Source organism: Cydia fagiglandana, chromosome 9, assembly GCF_963556715.1.
Source record: "Cydia fagiglandana chromosome 9, ilCydFagi1.1, whole genome shotgun sequence".
In the NCBI taxonomy this organism is placed as follows: domain Eukaryota; kingdom Metazoa; phylum Arthropoda; class Insecta; order Lepidoptera; family Tortricidae; genus Cydia; species Cydia fagiglandana.
The window spans coordinates 20,427,045-20,451,720 of NC_085940.1; the positions used below are offsets into that span (position 1 = coordinate 20,427,045).

The 24,676-nt window shown below is 39.3% G+C and overlaps 2 protein-coding genes across 3 annotated transcripts in view; one reads left to right on the forward strand and one right to left on the reverse strand.

The window, feature by feature from the left end:
* LOC134667539 (protein winged eye) overlaps positions 1-4,754 on the forward strand; it is a 154,766-nt gene extending 150,012 nt beyond the window's left edge. Inside the window, exons 12-14 of the mRNA XM_063524962.1 lie at positions 263-463; positions 633-791; positions 1,740-4,754. Coding sequence (XP_063381032.1) covers positions 263-463; positions 633-791; positions 1,740-1,964 — 585 coding nt within the window. The 3' untranslated portion in view covers positions 1,965-4,754. The remainder of the gene's footprint in view (positions 1-262; positions 464-632; positions 792-1,739) is intronic.
* LOC134667559 (senecionine N-oxygenase) overlaps positions 4,744-24,676 on the reverse strand; it is a 34,149-nt gene continuing 14,216 nt past the window's right edge. The window contains exons 3-8 of one of the 2 annotated variants that reach the window (XM_063524989.1): positions 23,728-23,866; positions 19,096-19,279; positions 18,156-18,431; positions 17,519-17,682; positions 11,741-11,884; positions 4,744-5,487 (exon numbers count right to left, since the gene is read on the reverse strand). In XM_063524989.1, the coding sequence (XP_063381059.1) occupies positions 5,296-5,487; positions 11,741-11,884; positions 17,519-17,682; positions 18,156-18,431; positions 19,096-19,279; positions 23,728-23,866 (1,099 nt within the window). In that variant the 3' untranslated portion in view covers positions 4,744-5,295. Of the gene's footprint in view, positions 5,488-9,418; positions 9,689-11,740; positions 11,885-17,518; positions 17,683-18,155; positions 18,432-19,095; positions 19,280-23,727; positions 23,867-24,676 lie in introns of those variants that run through there. The other variant, XM_063524990.1, reaches the window with a different exon arrangement.

A 24,676-nucleotide genomic window follows, 5' to 3' on the forward strand; every position in this document is an offset into this window, starting at 1 on the left:
GATCGCCTGTCATGTCATAGAAAAGTAAGCACCGGCGAGTCATCCTTAAGTCAATTTGATGGTTAAGTGCCGTCGTTATGTACTTAAGTGACGGTTCGCTCCGTTCGCCCGTCACGTTTGTTATCGCACATATTCGGTTCGTCGCTCGAATATGTGTCATCGGACGATTAGATCGGATCTACCTAAGCACCTATAGAGCCTTTGACGGTTCGGGACATGCCGTGTCGTATTCGTAATACAGTTGAAACCCTTTATATTCCAGAAGAGCAAAAAGCGCACAGTGTCAGGCGCATCGTGCGGCTCAGAAGGTGGAGGTGGCGGCGGCGGCGTGAGCAAGATGGCCGCCTTCCTGCCCGGCGCCGCGCTGTGGCGCTGGCGCGGCGCGCCCTACCGCCGCACCGCGCGCCCGCGGCACAGGAAGCTGTTCTACCGCGCCATCGCCAGGGGGGAGGAGATCCTCAACGTGAGTACACGAAACGTTCTCGATGTTCAGAAAATTTCACACTTTTGGTGGGCGGAATGTTCGCGAGCCCGGACGAAGCGCTGCGGCCCTTCGGTTCCTGACCGCTGTGGTTATTATGTTAGTGATCCTGTCGGTCATATCGTGCCTCATGGTCGTAATCTATTTCCAGGTCGGCGAGGCGGCAGTGTTCCTGTCGACGGGCAGACCGGATCGCCCGTACATTGGGCGGATCGAGGCGCTCTGGGAGGCCCGAGGAGCTATGGCGGTGCGAGTGCGCTGGTTCTACCATCCCGAGGAGACTACGGGATGCCAACCTTTGCACTACCCGGTAAGACTGGCTAGAAGATTATCCTTACAGACACCTCTGTTACAGCAAGTAGAACTGATCATCCATACATCGGCCCTTTGGGAAGCACGCGAAGCAATGGCCGTGCTAGTGCGGTGGTACTACCATCCCGAGGAGACTACGGGATGCCAACCTTTGCACTACCCGGTAAGACTGGCTAGAAGATCATCCTTACAGACACCTGTCTAGTACAACAGGTAAAACTGATCGTCCATACATCGGCCCTATGGGAAGCACGCGGAGCAATAACCGTGTGAGCACTCGGCGATCTGGCGGTGCGAGTGCGATGGTTCTATTTACCATCCCGAGAATACTACGGGATGTCAACCTTTGCACTACCCGGTAAGACTGGCTAGACTTAGGTCATCCTTCCGAAGAAGTTGGTGCATACATTGACCGTATAAAGCTCTTTGGAAAATACGCGAGGCAATGCGAGTGCGATGATTTTGCCATCTCGAGGAGACTACGGGCTGCCAACGTATACACTATGTCATACTTAAGTAGACATGTTAACATGTTCTTAGATAGGTAAACAAATACATTGCGCATATTAAGGGATTTTGAGAGGCACGAGAAGGAGTCTCTTTCAATCACGTGGTGTTAAAGAATGACAATTCACGTGAATTCCATTCCATAATACGATGCACAACATGTTTAAATATCTCGTATCGAGACGCTCTAAGAAACTCTCTTAAGTTAGTCTAGAGTTCTACATTGATATTCGTACATCTATCCTATATAAGTTAGCGACGCAACAGGCAGGTACTGTATTCGTGATAACTTTTTATGAAAATTGCTCCCTCGTTCCATAACCACATACGTGTCGTGTTTAATGCATCTCATTATATATCAGTTGCATCAACAACTGTAACTTTATGAATTTTAGCCCTAGTTTCCCGCTTTACTTATCTGCTCCCTTTATTTTTCCAGGGCGGCCTATTCGAGTCCCCTCACACGGACGAGAACGACGTCCAGACCATCTCGCACAAGTGCGAGGTGCTGCCGCTCGCGCAGTACAAGGCTCGCATGGGCGACGACCCGGCGCGTTACTCCAGCGTCTACGACAACAACGACGTCTACTATCTAGCTGGACATTACGATCCCACGCAACAGACCTTGAATATGGAGGCAGATATACCCGTTAAAAGTGCTTAGATCGATTTAGAGTCAAATATCGAGATATATTGATAGTGAAATGGCTAAGATTTGAGGGTGCGTTAAAAACTAGGCGATTCCAATTATGTCGCTTATCTAATAATACCGCTAAACACGTGCAATTTTAAATTGTATTAAAATAAATTTTACCTACTACTCAGCCTAAGTCAAAAATCATGAGAACCATTACAAGACTGACAGACGAATGATGTCAAAATGATCGCTCTTAAGAAGACCGCCTGTTGTTACCTCTATCCAATTATTTTTATTTGTTCCTTTATTTGCTTTGTAAACTGTGTGCAAAACTGTGCGCTCTACTCATTTTGTAACGACGTCCAGACCATCTCGCACAATGCTCGCTTCTCGCATAGTACAAGACTCGGATGGGCAAAGGCCCGAATTTTTTATTCTTGTCAAATGAATGAATCTTTCCAAAGTTTGCTACATAACAAACAAAAATAATTGCAGAGTGTAAAGTGGTTTTTGAAAACATTATGACAGAATTCTTTATTTGAACCTTTATTAGCTAATCCATGTTCCTTTAATACCTACCTATTGCACTCGAATGGTGTTGTTAGATAACCGACGATTGATTGAAGAAATGCCTAAATGCTGCGAGTCTAGCCTTTCAGACAAACCAACTATTTGACCTTGAGCGTAACATCTATTCTGAACGAATGGGAAAGCGCTTAATACCAGTTCGTTGACCTTTCGATTCGTTGGCGCTATTTGGACGTCAAGAACATTTTGACAACTCCTAAGCGGCGATGGTCTCCTAGTACCGGTACCAACTGTATAACGGTTCAAAACCAGTGAACGAGGTCAAACGGAAACAATGAAGCTCTTTGGCGACTCTGTTGCCTTGATAACGATTTTAACAAAAATGATGGCGAAAGTAAAAAAAAAAAAGTGCGATGGCACAATCTTGATCAGTGATCATTTATTTTGATTAAACGGGACTTTGGATGGTAAATTAAGATCTTAGTTTATATTTATTGCGTCTATTGTCTGATTGCTAGGTAGCAAGATGCATAAGAACGGAAATAACTTTTGTTACGGTGATATTTAAATGATACCCGTTTAATTAAAATAAAGAATGAGAATTTTACAATTTTAATTAATATAATCATGATCAGTGTTTAGATTTAATTTCTCCGACGTCACATTTGTGTTAGCGGTGGTAGTTTTTAAAATGGAAGTACACATTTTCTATATCTCGATGTTAGAGTCAGTTTCAGTAGATCCCCAGTGAAACTCCTGAAACGTTGCACGTAGCTTGAATGACTAAACAAGTCACTTATACAGGTCTTAAAGTACAATCTAGATTTTTGAGGCTCAAATTTGTGACATTTTTTCAGATTTACCGTCCTCTTTGGAGACGATCTATATAAAGTACGACTCATGTTAGTTACCCTTGTTACGTTTATAATAGTGATTTTCAATTCGGAATGTTTTCCTTGGGCCGAGTGTGAGAGGCGAATTGAGACAATATAGACTTTTTGACGAGTGTTATTAGGTCGAAATTGGAGTGACCGATTTGGTGATGACGATATGTGATTTATTTTTTATACGTGTAACGCTGTAATCTCAGTGTTTAGATAGCTGCATATGCTAATAGATTTTACGTATTTCTCTCCCGGCGTGTATCTTTTTAAATGCAATACTTTTTCAGCTAGTCCTTTGTTCAAAATTAACCAGTGTCTATTTAGTCGCGGTGGGAGGTACTTTGACTCTTTGTTATATTGTTTTTCGCTATTTTATATTCTTGTTTAATAATTTTATGTTATCGAAGTATACATTTATATCGGAATGGTGCTAGACGCTTGATATAATTCGGTTATGTTCGCGGTAGTTAAGACTGTATATACTTAGATAAGTTTGGAAATTAAGTATACTGTATTTTCCACAATTTCGTGATTGTCGGCTTGCTATAAAATTTGCCATTTTTGTCAAAATTGACTTTCTATGTTTTTATGTATTTGTAGTATTTATGGTATGATTTCCACAGGGTAAGCCCTCCTTTGTACCCTTTTATCATATCGAGGACGGTTGAAGGGACTGAGACAGGGAGTATGGATCGACCAGGATAGGTAGGTAGGTAGGTTTTGTACGGAGAGGCCAAACGTTTGTAAGAAAATGTGGGAAAGGAATCAGCCTTAAATGTAAAGTTACTCAGTAGGATCGTAGATTATTGTCCTCTACTTACGGCATAGCGCCTGTACGTTGTACTTTTCCTTGTCAGATGTACTTTTATTTCTAAGTCTACATTTAAGTTATTTTAAGGACTTCGTTTCGTTAAATACAAAATTATATAAAGGATAATTGCAACTCTAAAATTTGACACCTATATGTATAATAAAGAAAACGAAAAGTGCGAATTTGGAAACAATATTGAGATAAATAGTATTTTTATAATATAATGACTATAATGAGGTAACGTTTTATTTTATCTGAAGCAAAGCTATTATAAAATAAGTACAAACTTGTTGATGATTTTGTGGCTCGGCCCAGTCACCCACATGCTCGGCGCGGGACGTTCGCGGCCGGCGCCGCTAGGTGGCGCTGCTACATTTATCGTTCTGATTGCCTAATGGGAGTGCCATTGTATTTCCAATCTCCTATTAGTCCAATGCTATGCTATTCTAGTGCCGGCCGTGAACTTTACCAACATCCCTAATTAATTATTGTATTCAAAGGGAAGCCATAAATATTACAATTAAAGATTAATAATATATCAGCATTGATAATATAAAGATTATAAATACGCTTAAATAAAATATTTTTGGCTGACTCAATTGTTTTATTTAATACCAGCGGCGAGACTTACTTTACAGGCGAAATTAAGTGTTTACAATAAATTAATTATCATCATTATTCATTAATGTACTTCACAAAATAAAATTATGCTATAAGAATTTCTCTAAAATCCCAATTCCATTTACTAAAACACCTTATCACCTACTATGAGTAAATTAAATTCTTATTTCTAATCGGCTTTCTAGCACAAACATTATTTTGGTACGAATATTATGTGATCAAATTACTGTATTTCTAAACAGCAAGGCTGTGTTTTCTAAGATATTTCATGTCCTAAAAGAGTAATTTCGTACCATTATCCGAGACGATACAATGATAAGTAAAAAATAGACAAGATTTTTTTCTCCAGATTTGACAGGTCACACAGCGGAATTTGCAAGTGCAACGACTTCATATAAAATCACCCAAATTTTAAATTATGATCTAGAAAAGTCATTTAAATTAATACAAGTATTTGCAAGAAAGCGTCCTTAAAGCTAAACCTTAACTAAAAACCCTTTGTCCCCGTTTAGGGTCAACAAAGAATCTCACTCCGTCCATTGCTGATGATCTCATAAGTCTCATCATCGATGATCTTGTAGATGTCCTGGCGGTAGTTCTGCAGGTTGTGGAGGAAGCGGTTTGAGCTCTCTTCCCGGATTTTAGTGATGACTGAGGGCAGGTTTTTGGTTTGGGCTTCGTTGGCTAAGGAGGAGTAGTACTTTTCCTGTGGACAAGGGAAAGTAATGGTTAATTGAGGTAAGACGTGAGGTAAAACTGCATATGTTTTAAGGAGTCTTAATGAAATCTTATGAAAACAAAGTACTTCAAAGTAGGTATCTGAGATTGGTAAAAAAACGCTAGGTAGTGTAAAAGGTGTAGTGATTTGAAAATATTAACACTACAAGATAAGTATGAATGTAGTAAATGTGGGAAATCAAGGGCGAATTGTTGTATGATTGTGCTACTACCAATATAACCGTTGCAAGTTTATTGTTGACATAATAGCTATTTCAAAACATACATTTGTATTGGCAACATACGAATCGATATGTCAGGCGTCCGGTTTACCTCTACCAGTGTAGGTATCAGTAGTAAGTCGTTAGGCCGATAGGACCGGTTCCTAACTACATCTAATCGCTATATATTTACAACAAAAAGCCGTTATCCGCGAATACTAGGTATGTATAGACGCGAGAAGTTGAACTATCACAGCCGCAATCGATTATGGCCTTTATAACTAGCACTTAAAGACGTTTAAAGTCCAGTATAAACTGTTATTGATAAAGTCATTTACAGTTGGTGTTGCAATCAGTGCTTGACGCACAGTGAAAGGATCAAGACGTGGTGGGCGTGTTATAGTGTTAGTTTAGCTGCTGACGACTTATGCGGTCCTGGTACTTTGGTAAATAGAAACGTTCATTGATTGATTTTTGTTAAATAGTGTTTTTGTTAAATAAATGGTTGTTGTTGTTGTTTTATTTATCGTCCTTGCAGAAATTAACTTTGAATTATTTCAAGGCCAAATTGTACGATATCGATTGCATTTTTAAATCGACTTCTTTCTTCTTTGAAGTTCTGTTTGTTTTTTTAATGAATTAAAAAAGGGGATGATAATTTCGCAAATAGGCTGTTGGATAAAAACGCAGGGCAAGGAATTGCAGGATAGATGATGACGATGATGTCAAAAACCTTAGGTAGGTGTTCAAGGTAAAGTTTAAACACTTCACCATCAGTAAGTTCATTTTTTTTTTCTGGGAATCAATGTTATGAAAGCAAAAGTGGAACACATCTAAACATATATGAATATGCATGTTCAAATCTAAAGGCGTGTGAGAGTCCAAGGCCAAGGTCAGATGGAGCAAATGCTCCCATAGATGGTGTAACTGCGCCTACACTAGAATTACTGACCAAGCAACAGCGTCTAGAATTAAGTAACTATATGGTGTAAAGCGTAAGGGTTGGAGTATGTCAATGTCAGGAAAAGAAACGACATTGAAGGTGGAAGGGCAGAGGCCCTTCCCCTCCCCCCAAGGCATCCTGATCATAACAGACTCGTTTTGTTAGAGAGTGAGTCTTCTGTACCTAGTACCTACCTACTATTATTTATTCTGTGCCCAAGCTGCCAAGGTTTATATTGAGGGTTAAAGAACCCTCAATATAAACCTTGAATTTTAGTGTAAGTAGGTGCAATTGCCACCTCTGAACCCAATTGACCTTAGGTATCACGTGGGGTATCCATATCCATAAAATACGTCACACGTTAAGTATGACTGTTAGGAGAGAGGAAGGTGGTCAACAACTACCCCCCCCCCCTGTACTCCCTAAACTCTTACCCCCTTATTCATAAACGTTTGCTAAAGTTAACAAGGCGATAATAATCGTTTGTCCCTTTCCATCATACCAATACGTCGGAAAGGGACAAACGATTATTATCGGCTTGTCAGATTTAGTAAACGTTTATGAATAAGGGGGTTATTCCCTACACCTTCAATTAACGGGACCTACTCGTAATATGTGGATGTCATTACTAGAAAAAGTAGATGAAATAGTACATTCAAGATTGATAAGAGAGCAAAATATTAAGTATATTCAATCCTAAACAACGTGAACGATTGTAATATTATATTCTATAAACAACAAATACAGGGTGTCCCAGAATTCGACGTGAAGCCGTAAACGGATGATAGACCAAGTCATAACAGTTATCATAAAAATACAAAAAAAAATCCAACTCATGTTCTTTAAAAATTATGGTCACTTTAAAAATTCACTAAAAAATCCACACCCTGTAATTATTCAAGATTACACAATAATAAAAAAATTAGAATACATTATGGAATTTGTAATAACAAGAGTTAAAGAACCATTACAGGGTGTGGATTTTTTAGTGAATTTTTAAAGTGACCATAATTTTTAAAAAACATGAGTTGGATTATTTTTTTTGTATTTTTATGATAACTGTTATGACTTGGTCTATCATCCGTTTACGGCTTGACGTCGAATTCTGGGACAACCTGTATAATACAATCCCGAGAGTATCGAGGGATTATAAAATAGAATCTTGGGCGTAGTGAGGGATTCAAGTGTGTCACGCCTAAGATATGAATAATTTTGCTACCACGTGACGCATATCTACGGCTTTTCACATCACTTATGAGCAAATTATTCTGTTTCAAAAGAAACATTTTAGTTTGATCCCTCCTAGTAGGGAAGGAAAAACTCTTTTCACCTCAGCAGCTCGAACAAGGGTACTTTGCTTCTTAAAAACAGTGAGCAAAATGCGATTTTGCTCACTGAGTAATTTTGTCTCACTCAGTGAGCAAAATCGCATTTTGCTCACTGAGTGAGACACATTCAGTGAGACAAAATGACATTCAAGTGACCTTTATAGTCAAATGTCATTTCAACATGCGGGGTCTAATACAAGTTCGATATACTTGGGTTCTATTATCTCTGTCCCTCTAGGTATGTTCTCACTGCTTAGGGTGAAAAATTTTGTGTACTACACGAGATCAAAGTTATTTACATCTCGTGCGCTTTTGAATCCCTCACTACGCTCAAGATTCTAAATTAGATTCACTCGCTACGCTCGTGAATCTATTATAGAATCTTTCGCTTGCACGTGACTCAAAATAAGCACTCGAAGAAATATCAAACTTTGATCTCTTGTTGTACAAATAACTATTTCCGAGATGTAAAGAAAATACTTATACCTATTCATCATCTGTAGGTAAGTACCTGCTGTAAACATTTTCAAAAGACTACCTTAATAAATACTAATCCTTTGAGTGGGCAATGAAATGATACCATATTTGTATGTCCGATCTTAAGTAAGTATATAGTTGTGTACCTATATACCTACCTATATATGTGTTATGTTTTGTTCTTAGATCAGTTAATAGTTAATTAGGTCAAAGTATCAATAAAGTTATCAGTCCATTGAAAAACAAGAATATCGACTGTATATTTATTATCGATAACATATGTCTACTTATTTAAGATATAAGCACTTAATAAAGATACTAAAATGATACACGTGTATGTGCCAGTAAAGTACCTAGGTACCTATAGCTACTGTTGAATAAATAATTGTATAAAACAATAATTTCTTTTATATTTCCCAGTAAAACTTAAAATACTCGTTTACATGTTTAAAAACTACCTACCTACTCCACCAGACCTTGTCTTATATTTATTTTAATTAATAAGTCAGGGATAATAATTCAATTATTATATTAATTATTATCCTCGAATTTTAGTTCTAGTATAAATAGAAAACTTAAATCAGTTTTTAAATTTTTTCTATTTTAATGTAAAACTTGAGAGGTTTTCTATAACTTAGATCCTGTCTGGAGAAGACGTGACAAACTTCAAGATTTTTCCTTCCTGCTAAAAACTTGTCCTAAGACTGCATAGTTAGACCAAGAAAAGCCTGCAACGATTCTGATACATACGCAGTGCTAAAGTGTCATTCTATGGAACTTGCTAACTATGTAAGCAAACCGCCATATTGAAATTGTCAAAGAATGATGAATTTACTAGTGACTTTTGTTTACATAGTTAGCAAGTCACATAAAATGACACTTTTGTGTTATTTAATATGTCATAATTTCATAGAAGTTCGAAATTTAAAACAACAATTGCACTGTGTGTGCTGTATTAAAATCGTTATCGCTATATCTTGGTCTAACTCTATACTATAACTAACGGAGTAATTTACCGAGATTGCTGATAAAATAACAAAAAACATTCTAAGCTTTAGTGTAACAAACAAAATGATCATCATCAATAACGCAGTAGATGTCCTGGCGGTAGTGGACGAGGTCATCCAGGAACTTCTGGCTGCTGTCGTTGTGGATCATCGTGAAGACCGCCGGGAGGGGCGCAGCCCCACTCTCGGTCGACAATGAGACGTAGTACTCCGCCTGTACGGTTATAATAGACATGGACGGCCATTACCCATGTAACCATTCCGGTCGCAGAATCGCAGAAAGTAGTAACTAAATGTCAGATGTGTCGTTACGGTGCCGACTGTGTAGTTTTGGGTTACTTATTGTAGTACCAGTGTGCACGCAATGCGGCCAGAATTTGTGACCAAAATGTATAGTGCGTAGACTCTTCCCCATTTCTGGTAACGGTGTCGTAACGGCGACGACACTACGAAGAATTGTGACCGGAAAAAACGATTTCGACTCATTTGTGTCGTATCGGCGGCCGAAAATGGTTGTATGGGTACCACAGACACGGTCATGTCATAAAGCTACACCGTTGATGCGGCCGATGTCACTGTCAATGCAAGTTCTAATCGCGGCAGCAACGCGGAAACAAAAGCAATTCAATTGATCAAGGAAATTGCCATTGATATCGCCCATCGCTGCAGCAGTAATGCTGCTGTAATCGCTATCCCAATGTAACATGTAACTGTGCCATCCAAATGTCACCTTAGGGTAACATTCCATTTCTAACCGCAGCTGCACTACCGGTACTGAACGCATCGCTGTCATTGTCAATTTCCATAGTAAAATGAACAGTAATGCAGCTGTCGTTGGAAATGGACTGTCACCTTAAGTGTCGATGGCTGGCTGACGTTCCATTGTAGGTATTTGTATGTTAACAATGTCGAAGTGTTACGAAGGAGTTAACAGGCTGCCGGGTTCAAGTTATTTTACTTAAACCTATTCTAGTTGTGAAAAATGCAGGCTACCGTGGGCAACTGTGACGGAAGCCTCTCATAAGAGGCTTATGGTCCCAGCAGTGGGTCCATAATAGGTAACGCCAAATAATACTCAAAATGTCTTCTTCTTCCTGGCGTTATCCCGGCATTTTGCCACGGCTCATGGGAGCCTGGGGTTCGCTTGACAACTAATCCCATGATTTGACGTAGGCACTAGTTTTTACGAAAGCGACTGCCATCTGACCTTCCAACCCAGAGGGGAAACTAGGCCTTATTGGGATTATTCCGGTTTCCTCACGATGTTTTCCTTCACCGAAAAGCGACTGGCAAATATCAAATGATATTTCGTACATAAGTTCCGAAAAACTCATTGGTACGAGCCGGGGTTTGAACCCGCGACCTCCGGATTGAAAGTCGCACGCTCTTACCGCTAGGCCACCAGCGCGATTACTCAAAATGTATTAGATCAAAAAGTCATACTCGGAAAAAAAAGTTCCAATAATTTATTGGTGGAAGATATAAAAGACCGAAATTTACTGAATGTGCTCGTCGGTAATGGAAGCCGTAACTTATGATAAACCGAGTCGATAATTCTGGACCTTTCCAAGACGGGATATTTTACCTTGGTAGCATAAGATAACCCTGATATCAAATGCAATAGCAACACGTCGGCATTGCAAGTTCATCCGTCTATCAGCCGTTTACCCTGACTTATCTTATATGTGGACCTTCTTATTTCTTCCGTGAGGAAAAATACTATTTATTGCCTGTGCCAATATGTAACAAAGCTTTTGTTTTGATTGTGTAAAAAAAAAGATCAAATGAGTGTTCAGAGGCTCGATAATATTTTTTGGGTTGGCCGGTTAGTTTTTCAAAATTAATTTCCACAACGAATAGATGATTTGGAATTGTCATCAATCATCATCATGTCATGTCATCATTTAGAACAAGACCAGAAGTAGACCAATGTAGAAAACGCTCGACGCTCAAAAACGCTTGAATACCAGGATCCAGATTTAAGAAAATTCTAGGTACATAAATAATTCAAACTAACCTGTATTGCTAGAGTTTGAGGTTTTTGACGATTCGAAATTCACGGGCTGGATGGCAAGAAGAGGAGAGGACGTACGCCTATGTGAGGTAGGTACATATAGATGTAGGCAGCTTGAGCAACCCCATCTTTTGCGGCTTGTAGATCTCGGGCGTGTGGGTTAGAGAGCATGGAAAGGATGCCTACAGTTGTCAGGCCCCACAGCTATAAGGATGCAACATAGATTATGAATAAAAGACTTGTTAGGTTTACCTGGTCTGGCCCCATCATATGCGTCTGCCGCTTGGTGTACCCTCGCGCCGCTCGGTCTAGCTTTTCTTCTTCCCAATCCCGTGTCATCGCCTCTTGTGAGGGCAGTTTGAAGGTGCCGTTCATTGACCTCACGTAGTACCGGACCTGCACATAAATAAAATAGTAACTTGAGGCTTTACGTCGTTTTTCACTAGATACTCACAAAGTTGCTATCGCCACGACACCACACGTTACAAGTAAATAAACAGTTGTACAGATAGGGGTTCATCTTGGTTTTCCCTATAGACCTTAATGGGGATGGGACCTACGCGATACGCAAATGTTTGAATTTCTTCGAAGATCTATCTAGCAATGTACAAATTGCAGAACATTCCCAAAAAGCGGAAACGTTCTCGAGAATGTTCTCAGAACATTCCTGCAACATGGAAATTATTGTTTAAACAAGAGAATATACTTGAAATAAAGTTTAAATAGGCATAACTTAAAACTAAATGTTATTATGCATATGACGGAGGCACCACGGGCAGCACGGGTGTTTACACAGGATGGCGGGTGGGCGTAGTATCTCAATGTATTACTTCACAGCTAACTCAGTATGCTACCAGTGCATGAAATAAACTTTCGGACTTGTTAACCATACTAGTGCCTACTAAAATATCTAGTCGCTATTGGGATGTATTTGGATAGCACTCAAACAAAAGGATCGCATAAAATCGTTCAAGTCTTTATTCACATCTTTTGAAAACAACACTAACTTCTTCTCTTTACAAAGGTAAGCTTCTAATCACACGTAAGAAATCAAAATAACACTTTAACACTTAGCTAAATGGTTAAAGAAAGTTGGATTCTATAAGCTTTCAGAATAATCCTTCAGGTATAAGCCTTCAGGAACGTGGCGAATTAGGCACGAGGTTGGCTAACGTCCGATCTCTAGCGCGGTCCGGTCTCTAGCGCGGTCCGATCAAGTCTGATTACGGAGCCTCACCGCTCCCGCCTTTTAAGTCGAGCAGGCACACCTGCTCGACCGGTCCACCAACATAACGACAAAACTACCAACTCGTGCCTACCTTCACCCAAGAGAACCCTCTTGACGTTCCAAAGCCTTCTACCTGTCATTTTAGTTCAACAACACGCCAATAGATGGCGTTACTCTCTACGCAACATTATGAATTTCGTTACAACCCAGTAATACGTAGCCAAACATTGCTAATCGACTTTATACAGGCGTCTTTAACTATGAACTGTAACGCTGCAATACGTCCTTCTGGAGTCACGCTCCGACACGGCCGTCCTGCGGTACACACGTCCTCGTGTGTGGGTGTATGCATTTGCTTCTGAAACAAGATACACAGCACAGTATCATATCGCTCGGTCACTCCCGACCAACAATTTGTGTCTCATTCATTTCATCATCGAATAAAATCAATGATCACATGTGATTCTTATTGCTCGGCTAACCTGACCAATTATACGGTCGGGGTAGATAAAACAAAAACAGGGTCACCAAAGACAGTCTTTCAATCAATCTAGATCTAATGATCGCAACAGCAATTGCACAAATGTACTGTGTCTAAATTACACTCGTTAAGTCTATAAAGCTCACAATGACCACCACCATCATGAACTCGTGACTGGACCACCATCCGATCATCTCGCAATGCTACACTCACAATGACCACCATCATCATGAATGCATGACCGGACCACCATCCAATCATCTCGCAATGCTACACTCACAATGACCACCATCATCATGAATGCACGACCGGACCACCATCCGATCGTCTAGCAATGCTACACTCACAATGACCACCATCATCATGAATGCATGACCGGACCACCATCCGGTCATCTCGCAATGCTACATTCACAATGACCACCATCATCATGAATGCACGACCGGACCGGACCACCATCCGATCATTTCGCAATGCTACACTCACAATGACCACCATCATCATGAATGCACGACCGGACCACTATCCGATCGTCTAGCAATGCTACACTCACAATGACCACCATCATCATGAATGCACGACCGGACCACTATCCGATCGTCTAGCAATGCTACACTCACAATGACCACCATCATCATGAATGCATGACCCGACCACCATCGGGTCATCTCGCAAAGCTACACTTAGCAACACCAGCCGATGACACAGACCAAACGCACGCCACCACGTGTGGCCGCACAGCAACGGAAAAGAACATAAAAATCTACTTCCGGTGTTTTACGCCTACGTCTACGCTTGGTAAGTGTAATCTGACTGACTGTAACTGAACATTATGAATTGCACGATAACACATTTTAATCATTACAACTACAATAGACAATAACTTCGCTCGGTTATTCTGACCGTGCGCACTTGAGACCTTGTGACAACGTGTATTGAAACTCATAACTCCAAACGATCGCATTTAATCTCTATTCAAATGGTATACCAACTATACCATACACATTAAATTTCAACATCCATTGTCACAAAATTATCTTAAATCAACATCAAATAGCGCCGCACCAACGGCTCATCTTACTTTCGCTTTCTACTTTAGCTTTAAACAGAAACTCGCTCAAGAGTTCCAATCAGAAGTAAAACAACTCAAAATAATCCCAACGAAATGTGAACTGCTCACCAGATAATAAAGTATGATGCACGTGTCCAAGTCAAAGGTCGTGGTGGTGAAGTCCGACCCAAGCACGAAGGCTGATGCTTTCCGCCTTGCAGTTGCCGTTACTGTGGCAGATGGCGAGATGCACGATGTGGTTTATCGTAGCTGGCTGTTACTGAAATCATCATTTGTACGGTATCAGGTTTATCATGTATGCAGGTTATACTCCAAGATTTGTGAAATGCCCTAGTAGCGCACACAAAAGGCATGTTACCAATGGATACAGGACTTTAAAAAACTCAGAATATGATTTAAACTTCAATGAGTGTGTTTTATTTTATTCCATGAACAAACACGTGTTCCTAAAATGAGTAAAAAGGTAAAAGGGCCAATACGAAAAGTGACAGCTAATTAGTTACGTTCGACTGTTATGCTTCGCCATTACACTCAAAATAAAAATCACTAATAAACAATCAGAACGAAACCTGTCCTTTTATTTCCAAATCTCCATCACAGAAGATTCTGCACAGCTGCTTCTGTGTTACAGGCGTGATGGCATCTGTAAGTTGTCTCTGCTCAGGTTGCAGCACACTGTAACATTAATTTTCACATGCGTAGCTCATGTTTTCAAAGTAAGCACGATTTGTTATCTATCACGGCATTACGGGCAATTACTTGTCGCAGCTTATTAATTACAAAACGATACAAAGGATGTCATAATTTTTAATAGGAACATTTTCTACCAGTTCATTTCTATTTTCATTAAAAATCCATTTTTGAGGGTAGATTCACAAGTAAGCGATGAAATAATATCACGTCGTGATAGTCGATAGTTGGTTTTAATTAAGAATATGGATTTCACAACAAAATAACTCAAGATCACTTTGATTTACATGGATTATAAAAAACAATTATAAAGAAACGTCGCGATACCAGAGATAACGTCACGTCACGACTGCTCTGTTCGACTGTCTCAATCATAATTCACAATTTCACAATAATTCACATCAAATAACATAATGAACTGCACTCACCTTTCAATTAAGGTTAGACACGTGAGCTTACCATTACCACGTGTCTCGATGTAGGTCACCAAAAACACACCGTAAATACACCGCACTCCCACGTGGCTGTGTAAGCAATACATGAGACTCGGCATCCCACTTCTGATGACGGAGGCACCACGGGCAGCACGGGTGTTTACACAGGATGGCGGGTGGGCGTAGTATCTCAATGTATTACTTCACAGCTAACTCAGTATGCTACCAGTGCATGAAATAAACTTTCGGACTTGTTAACCATACTAGTGCCTACTAAAATATCTAGTCGCTATTGGGATGTATTTGGATAGCACTCAAACAAAAGAATCGCATAAAATCGTTCAAGTCTTTATTCACATCTTTTGAAAACAACACTAACTTCTTCTCTTTACAAAGGTAAGCTTCTAATCACACGTAAGAAATCAAAATAACACTTTAACACTTAGCTAAATGGTTAAAGAAAGTTGGATTCTATAAGCTTTCAGAATAATCCTTCAGGTATAAGCCTTCAGGAACGTGGCGAATTAGGCACGAGGTTGGCTAACGTCCGATCTCTAGCGCGGTCCGGTCTCTAGCGCGGTCCGATCAAGTCTGATTACGGAGCCTCACCGCTCCCGCCTTTTAAGTCGAGCAGGCACACCTGCTCGACCGGTCCACCAACATAACGACAAAACTACCAACTCGTGCCTACCTTCACCCAAGAGAACCCTCTTGACGTTCCAAAGCCTTCTACCTGTCATTTTAGTTCAACAACACGCCAATAGATGGCGTTACTCTCTACGCAACATTATGAATTTCGTTACAACCCAGTAATACGTAGCCAAACATTGCTAATCGACTTTATACAGGCGTCTTTAACTATGAACTGTAACGCTGCAATACGTCCTTCTGGAGTCACGCTCCGACACATATATTATTGTCTATTACAGTTAGCTATTTTGTTCATGTGATAAATTTACCAATAAGTTGCTTAAATTCTCACTGTATATCAGAGAACATTTCGACTTTCGACAATATTTTCCAAATTTTTTTTTTCTTTCATTAGAATCTAGAGGCCTCTATCTCCCGCCATGCCAAATCTCAGCGCGCTCGGACCAACTTGAAAAAATTTAAAAAAAAAGTCGGCCATTTTGATTTTTTTTAATGCAGATTGTTTTGTCTCGGGGCCCTCTATGACATTTGGTCGAGCACCCCCCACCTATCACGCACTGTTTAAAAGTTGCCATACAAAATAAAAGTGGCCAGTTTTCCCGCAATTGTAGCATTTTCCAAAAAAAAATTTTCATATGTATCTAGGGGACCCCGAGATTCCGTGACCAAAATTTCAGCGCGCTAGGACAAAATTAAAAAAGTTTAAAAAAAAAGTATGCCATATTGAAAAAAAATGGCGGCGTCAAAAACTGCCAGGGTCTCTCTATGATATTTGGTCGAGCACCCCCCACCTAAGTCTGAACGTTTGGCCGGGCCGTCATACATTTTTCTGACCGGAAGCGGACGACCAAAAGTAGGAATTTTCTGGGGGTAAGGACTACACCTAAACTGTCGTGAATATTCAAGGTATAAACTACGATAAATAAATAAATTCTCGTTCTCGAGAACATTCTCAGAAGTTACCGAGAATTTCTCATGTGGAAAGTTTCGCAACTTTGGAAAGTTCTCGTGCGTGCATTGCTAGATCTATCGTTAAGAAACAAGAAATCAATGCGTGGAAAAGCTTAGAGCGCAGAGTCAGACGGTCTGTACGTAGATACGCGTACGTAGATCCAGCGAAGCATGGTGGTTGATGGATATTTTCATTGTCAAAATATAAATTATAAGCTTGTCGGACTGAGTAAATAACAATGTATTGCGTCTTTTATAGGACCTAAGGGCTATATTAGGGCTAAATGGGGTTGGAAAGATTCTCCACTCTGCGAATGCGGGCAGGAAGAGCAGACCACTTGACCATAATATTCCAACGCTGTCGCCTTCACTCGTATTCTGGACCATCTGAAGATTTAAACTCAGTCACGCCTGCGTTGGTTGCTTGGCTTACTGACCTCAAAATTATACTCTGAGAAGGACTTCTTTGTGCATGCATGCCATACGACTAAATAAGGGCTATGAGCCAGGGCAGCCATCTCACCTGTAAATCGAACATTGAGAAGGCGCAGACGTAATAAGGTACGCCCACGAAGCACATGGACGGATGGCGGATGTTGACGAGGTGCTTGTAGAGAGGCTCCACGCAGTTGTCGTCCACCACCACGCCGCACGACGGATGCAGGAACGGGAAGTTGTACAGGTAGCCTGCAATAGGTAGGTTATTTAAATACCGGAATGAAAGGATCTAGTGTCAATTAGGTATAAGGTAGGTAAGGTACTTAATAAGGAAAATGTATGCTTATTTTTTTACACGACTGCCCAAACAAAAAGAGTGTATTGTTAAAGTATCCAATTACTTAAAAAATAGCATTCTATATTTTCAGTATAAGTAGCTCTTCATTTCTCATTTAGATGTTATTCTCATAAGATACAAGTATTGGTCGGTCAGCCTCTTCAAAAAATCATATAGGTACATACTTACATAACTAGATATATTTATGAATGAATGAATGAATTTGCTGGAAGACACAAATCTGAAAATTAACCGATTTGCACCTTGTCACTGATCTTAATCTACTGGTCTTCGGTCACCAGTTTCACCAACTCAAATGGAACGCCGATTATAAATTTTTGCTAAGGTACTGGAATAGACTACTCAATCATTTCAGAATCCTCACCAGTGCAAAGGAAGACGACATCCACCTCCTCAACGCTTCCATCCACAAACACCACCTTCTTCCCTTCCAGCCTCTCAATGTCAGGCTTCTGCACCAGATTCTCCGGGAACACGGTCCTCGGCTGCTCCTTCAGGTGGTGGCTCAGGATGACGTGGCTAGATACGGAGGTGACTTCCAACGCGATGTCCATGCCGGAGGGCCCGGCACCGACTACCAGCACGCGCTTGTTGGCGAAGATGTCCGGCACGCGGTAGTCGTGGCTGTGCATTACGTCTCCTGCGAACACAAGGTAGGTTTTAAGGCCCCTGTACATATTTAGTCAACGCAGGCCAAGGGATGCAGCCATGCGGTAGAACGAGATAGCAATATCGCTTGCTCCCTCTAACACATAAATGTGTCCCCCAGACTGGCCGCCCAATATGTACAGGGGCCTTTAGATTTGATTTATTTGATAATTAAAACAAGGAAAATACATAGATTTAGACCAAGAAAAGTCTGCAATGATTATAATAGCACAGTCAACGGTAAAAATATGTGTGTACAAATCATTTCAAAAATATGATCCATAACTCTTATGTCAGTGAATTAAGAACTATGGGACATATTTTTGAGTAAGTTGTCTACACCCATATTTTTACCGTTGAATGCACACGCAAGGCAAGTGTTATTTTAAACGTCAAACTTCTATAAAATTAATGATGACGTATAAATAACACTTGCACTGCGTATTGCCATCAAAATGTCTTGGTCTAACTTCTAGTATTTTTTAGTTCCTAGACATGGTCAAAATAATATTAAGGATTTTATATCTAATAATCTGTGAAGTCTAAATATTCTGCAGTTTAAAAGAGCGATTTATTTTTATCTTTGATCAATGAAAGCATGGATGGCAAAAAACTTCAAGAAAGCGTAAGATAAGGAGGATAGCAATGATGTTTACCTTCAAACTCCTTAAGCCCCGGTATACTGGGTATGAACGGCGTGTTATAATGGCCGTTGCAGACGAACACATAGTCGTACTCTCTGGTCTCAGACACGCCGGTCACCAAGTTCTTGTAGCTCACGTCCCAGACCTCGCCAGAGGGAGTGGCTCGAGGCTTGATCAGCTGGACGTGATGTTTGAACTGGAAACAATATTGTTTTGTCAATAATTTAATTTTTGCTTTATCGCTGACGCTGACTGCTTCCAACAGTCAACTAATATTAATCGAGGAAATTGTAACATAGGAAACCAAACATAGGAAATTAGGCTGCTTTGTTTTATCACAGAGCTATAACCTGTATACATCGTCACGATGTCACCCAACTTTATGTATGTGAGGCTCGGAGTAAATATCTATGGAGTAGAGACGCGCACTAATTTCTATCTGAAAAATTCTGTCATTTTTGGCGCGGGGGACGAGGTAACGCACACAAATAATGTTAACACTAATGCATTTTTAGCATACGTCGCTACACACGCACACGACAAAATTATCAAACACTAGCAAAAACTATATTCACACAAGTACAAGAACAAACACAGACAACCCTGTCCGTGAACGAGATGACGTCAGTTCTAAGTAAACCTAGGTAGTGCGAGGGACGCGTCGATAATATTGTCGATAAAATTGACAATGAATTTTAATTTCTGCTTTTATCAATTATAATAATAATACAATATCAAGTCTTTGTACCAGCATTTTACTAACTTTCAATTTTTGTATTGTTTAGTTGTTATTTCTAATAGTTTGTCAATTTGTTTAGGGCCAATCTTGCAAGCTGATATAGAATGTTTTTTTATTATCAGTTCATTAGTTAATATTTTACATGTTGGTTTACTTCTGAAAGCAATGCAATATACTATCGAGCATGCAGATCTGCATGATGACAGAGATGGAACGCGGCCATAGGATGTCATTTAAGGGATATTGAGTAGGGGATAATTAGTATATTATATACATATATCGGCGGTAGATCGTAAAATCGGGCATATCGAGATATTCCTAGGCATATCATGAAACGCCGCCATTTAATAATCTGCCTTTTGCATTTTTTGCCACTGCTAGTGCTGCATTCTATGTGGCATTTGGAGCAGAATGCTTAGATACTAGGTAGGTACTAAAATCATACGCTACCCAAACACGTACTATAAGTAGGATGTCAAGCCATTTCAATGGTTATCATTTGCTAAAATTTAGGACATCCTACTTATTCGATATGCCTAAATGTTGAGGTTTGAACGGTATAGCTGGTGGTCATTAGTCAGATCATGACATGCCAGCGTTTCATGATCTGCTTAGGAATATCACACCTTGAAGTTAGCACGATATGGCTGGTGGTCACTAGGCAGATCATCATCTGCCTAGGAATATCACACCTTGAGGTTTGTACGATATGGCTGGTGTTCGCTAGTCATCATGACCAAACGTCGGACTATAGGGGGCAGTTTGAGGGCAAGGTAAGGTTTACAAAAAAATTTTAACTTACGAGTATTATTATAATGTACCTAGTATTTGTAACATAGTTATTTAAATTAGTTACCTGTTATCATTTATTCATATTTAATGTGTAAATACTCTTTAAAGTGATGACTGATAGCAGTGATAGCCCACTGAAGTGGCCACTTAAAAAACAAATAAATAGCTGACATGCGTCATTATGACTGTTGTTCATACTTATATTTGTTGGTAGAGTGCCGTCTAATCAATAAAAAGATTTGCTTTATTTGTTACATTATAAATACTAGGTACCAAATACTAAGTACAAATACTCGAAAGTGAATTGATTGATTTGCGAACCTTACCTATCATTCTGACATGCCACGAAAATGCCCGCTGGAGTCCGACGTATGATCATGACCATCTGTATATTATTCATTATGTTTATATCGATTTTACCGATATTGGTTTTTATGGTGTCCCATCACTAATATTGGCACGGTGATACCAGAGTAATAAATTAAAAGTGCCTATTTATGGAAAGTGACAGCCGTAAATACCTTAAATTAATAATATATTTGACATGTTAAATAAAAATATATAGCTGGTCAAGCAAATCTTGTCAGTAAAAAAGGCGCGAAATTCTAATTTTCTATAGGACGATATCCCTTCCCGCCTACATTTTTCAAATTTGCCGCCTTTTTCTACTGACAAGATCTGCTTGACCAGCTATATGTAGAAACCAAAGGAAAAATTAATTTTCAAAAAATAGTCTATCGGTAATTTTACGTTATTTAGGGGTTGTGCACAAATCACGCGAGATGGTTTCGACTACTTTTTGATCCCCCGTCCCCCTTTTCTTTATTCTTATAGATCTATTAATTTGATTAAATAGATTAGGTTGATATGAAACTAAGGTGTTATATGAAAATAATGTGTTACATAAATTATATAACAAAAAGCATAGCACATAGGGCGTATTACTGCAATGTTCTGCCGCCAGAGTGTAGCACTAAGCTAGCTAGTAAATTTTCTCTTTTCACTTTATCGCTCAAATATGCAATAGTGATAGAGAGGTTAGATAACGAAATTTAAATTTTCTTGTTCCGCGGCGGACCACCAGATTGTGATGGATTGTGGTAGTCGCGCCCCCTACGCAGAGTTTCGCATAATATTTCCTATTAGAAATTGGCTGCTATTTAACTGATCACCAGATTTAGTAAAATTTAATACCAAAAAAATATATTTTACCACCCTAAAATAATGAATGATCACCAAAATTATAACACCATTTTAATGTGAAATGATTACCAATTTTATTACATTTTACTATCCTTTTAAAGGAAATGACACCAAACTAATCATTATTAACCCAAAAATAGTAAATGAGTACCAAATTTCAGACCCCATTTTAATGTAAAATGATAACCAAATTTTTACATCTTGCTATCCTATTAAAGAAAATGACACTTAAATAATCATTGTAAACCCAAAAATAGTAAATGACCACCAAAATTAGAACTCCATTTTAATGTAAAATTATAACCAAATTTTTAAATCTTGCTATCCTATTAAATCAAATGACTCCAAAATAATCCTATTAAATTAATTAATACACTTCGTCACCTTTTTCTAGTAGCATTTTATTTCTGTAACAGTCGCAGTTCTAACCTAACCTAACCCGCTTTTCTAGTACCATTTCGTTTCTGTAAGGGTCGCAGTTCAAACCTAACCTAACCCACTTTTCTAGTAGCATTTCTTTTCTGCAAGGGTCACAGTTCAAACCTAACCTAACCCACTTTTCTAGTAGCATTTCTTTTCTGTAAGGGTCGCAGTTCAAACCTAACCTAACCCACTTTTCTAGTTGCATTTCTTTTCTGCAAGGGTCGCAGTTCAAACCTAACCTAACCCACTTTTCTAGTAGCATTTCGTTTCTATAAAGGTCGCAGTTCAAACCTAACCTAACCCACTTTTCTAGTAGCATTTGAAACTTAACCTAACCTAACCTACTTTTCTAGTACCATTTTTGGCATCAGTTTACTTTATTTGGTAATATGTTTACATTTTTTGGTAATCATAGTGGTTTATTTAGGTGAAAATATCGCATTAATTTGGTCTTCAAGATTTGGTGATCATTAATGATTTTTGGTGATCATTCAATATATTTGGTATTTGAATACAATTTGAAGTGCAGTCGTAATTAAAATGGTGGTACTTTTGTATTTTTTGGCCGTATTGTTATGGTGTTCAGTAATTTTTTTTGGTAAGCATGATTTTTTTATTTAGGGTACCAAAGTATTTTTTGGTGGTCATTATATTTGTAGCCTTAGAAATTCTACTCGTTACTAATTAATATTTAGAAAGTCTTCTTTAGAATTACCCTAAATTAGATCTAATATCATATCACTGGTATCACTGTCAGATTGACAATGTTTTTTAGTTATTTGCAAAATTAATGCACTATTTGATAATATTTAGATGTAACAGTACTTAAATATGATAAAAAAACGTGTTCTTTTTGTAGACTAGACGTTTCCGATCTCATTTTGCATGAGAAAACGCTGCAATTCGGCATTTTCGGCTCCTATCATTCCGCTTAGACTGACGTTTGCTGAATGGCGTATGACGTGTGGCAACTAGTTTTATATAACTTCCTTGACCGGCGGCCGCGATCTTTTTGCAGAGGGGAACGCCTGTTAATGGCCGCTCCATAGATATTTACTCCGAGATGTGAGGTTTCAGCTCAATCGAATAAAGGGAAGTGGGTCTTAGTTTGCAATATTTGATCGCAACAATTTTACTTTACATACCTCCCCATCCTCATAATATAATTAGGTAACCCTTCAAATATTGTTCTCCATAAATACAAACCTGTCACTCGTAGTGCGTTATGATGCTTACTTCAATATGCGCAGTGACTCCATTGTTTATCCGAATACAGAAGGCCTACCGCAAGCCTCGTTCGATGTGTTGCCTCTCTGTCGCACTTGTAAATTCGTACGTAAGTGCTACAGAGAGGCAACAACGTGGTTCGCGGTAGGCCCCCAGCTGCGGTAGTCCAGCATATGTCATTGGCGGGCTGACAACATGTCGCTCTTAGGGATCGGGAAGTCAGGAAAACAGGAAAGTTTGGTTCTGTAAACCATGCTTACCTTGATGTGTTCCGTGACTCCATGTTTATCCGAGTACAGCTGCAGGAAGGCCAGCATGTCCTTGGCGGGCAGGTACGACTTCTCGCTTTCCGGGATGGGGAAGTCAGGGAAACCCATGATCTCCTTGGGCAGATTGGTTCTGGAAGAAAGAAAGACCAGCATGATAATTTTCGGTTACATTTCTTTTCAAAGATGTATGTGAAGTCCCCAATCCGCATTGGGCTAGCGTGGGGACTATAGCCCAAGCCCTCTCGTGCTCGAGAGGAGGCCTGTGCCCAGCAGTGGGACGTATATAGGCTGAGATGATGATGATGATGATGACATTTCTTTTACTAATCTCTCTGTATCTTGCACCTCTTGCATTTGCGTCGCGGTCATAACACTAAACAGTCATTGAAAAATTAATTCAATTGTTATTACGTGGTTCTTACCATATTCTAAATATGTATACTTAAATAACATATTCAAATTATGTAATCATCTAATGGCTGTCACGGCTATTGTACGTGATGTGCTGAACGCAAAACTCGATAATGAATGATGACCTCTGCGTGAAATTCACAATTAACATGACAACTACGAAAGCTGCATGGATCCTGAAGAGTCATTAAAACTTTCATTCTTATCGTTAACTTTCTGCATAAATGTATCTTATAGAGAGGGCTGGCTCTACCCTTCACAGGTTACGATTTTCAATGCCATAATGATATCGCTATCGATGTAAGTTATTACTTATTAGTTACAGCTGGATCTCAGCAGTTCAAGGAAAGATATTTTCTTCAAGAGGCAGAAATTATGAAATCTATTCCATTACGAGAATTTATAAGGCCATGCAAAGGGTATTAAAATGTAAACACGTTTTTGACGCCGACCGTTCAAGATATTTTCAAGACAATTTATGGTTAAGGTACATAAATATCGTTTTAATTTAGGGTAAAACTAAATCTAA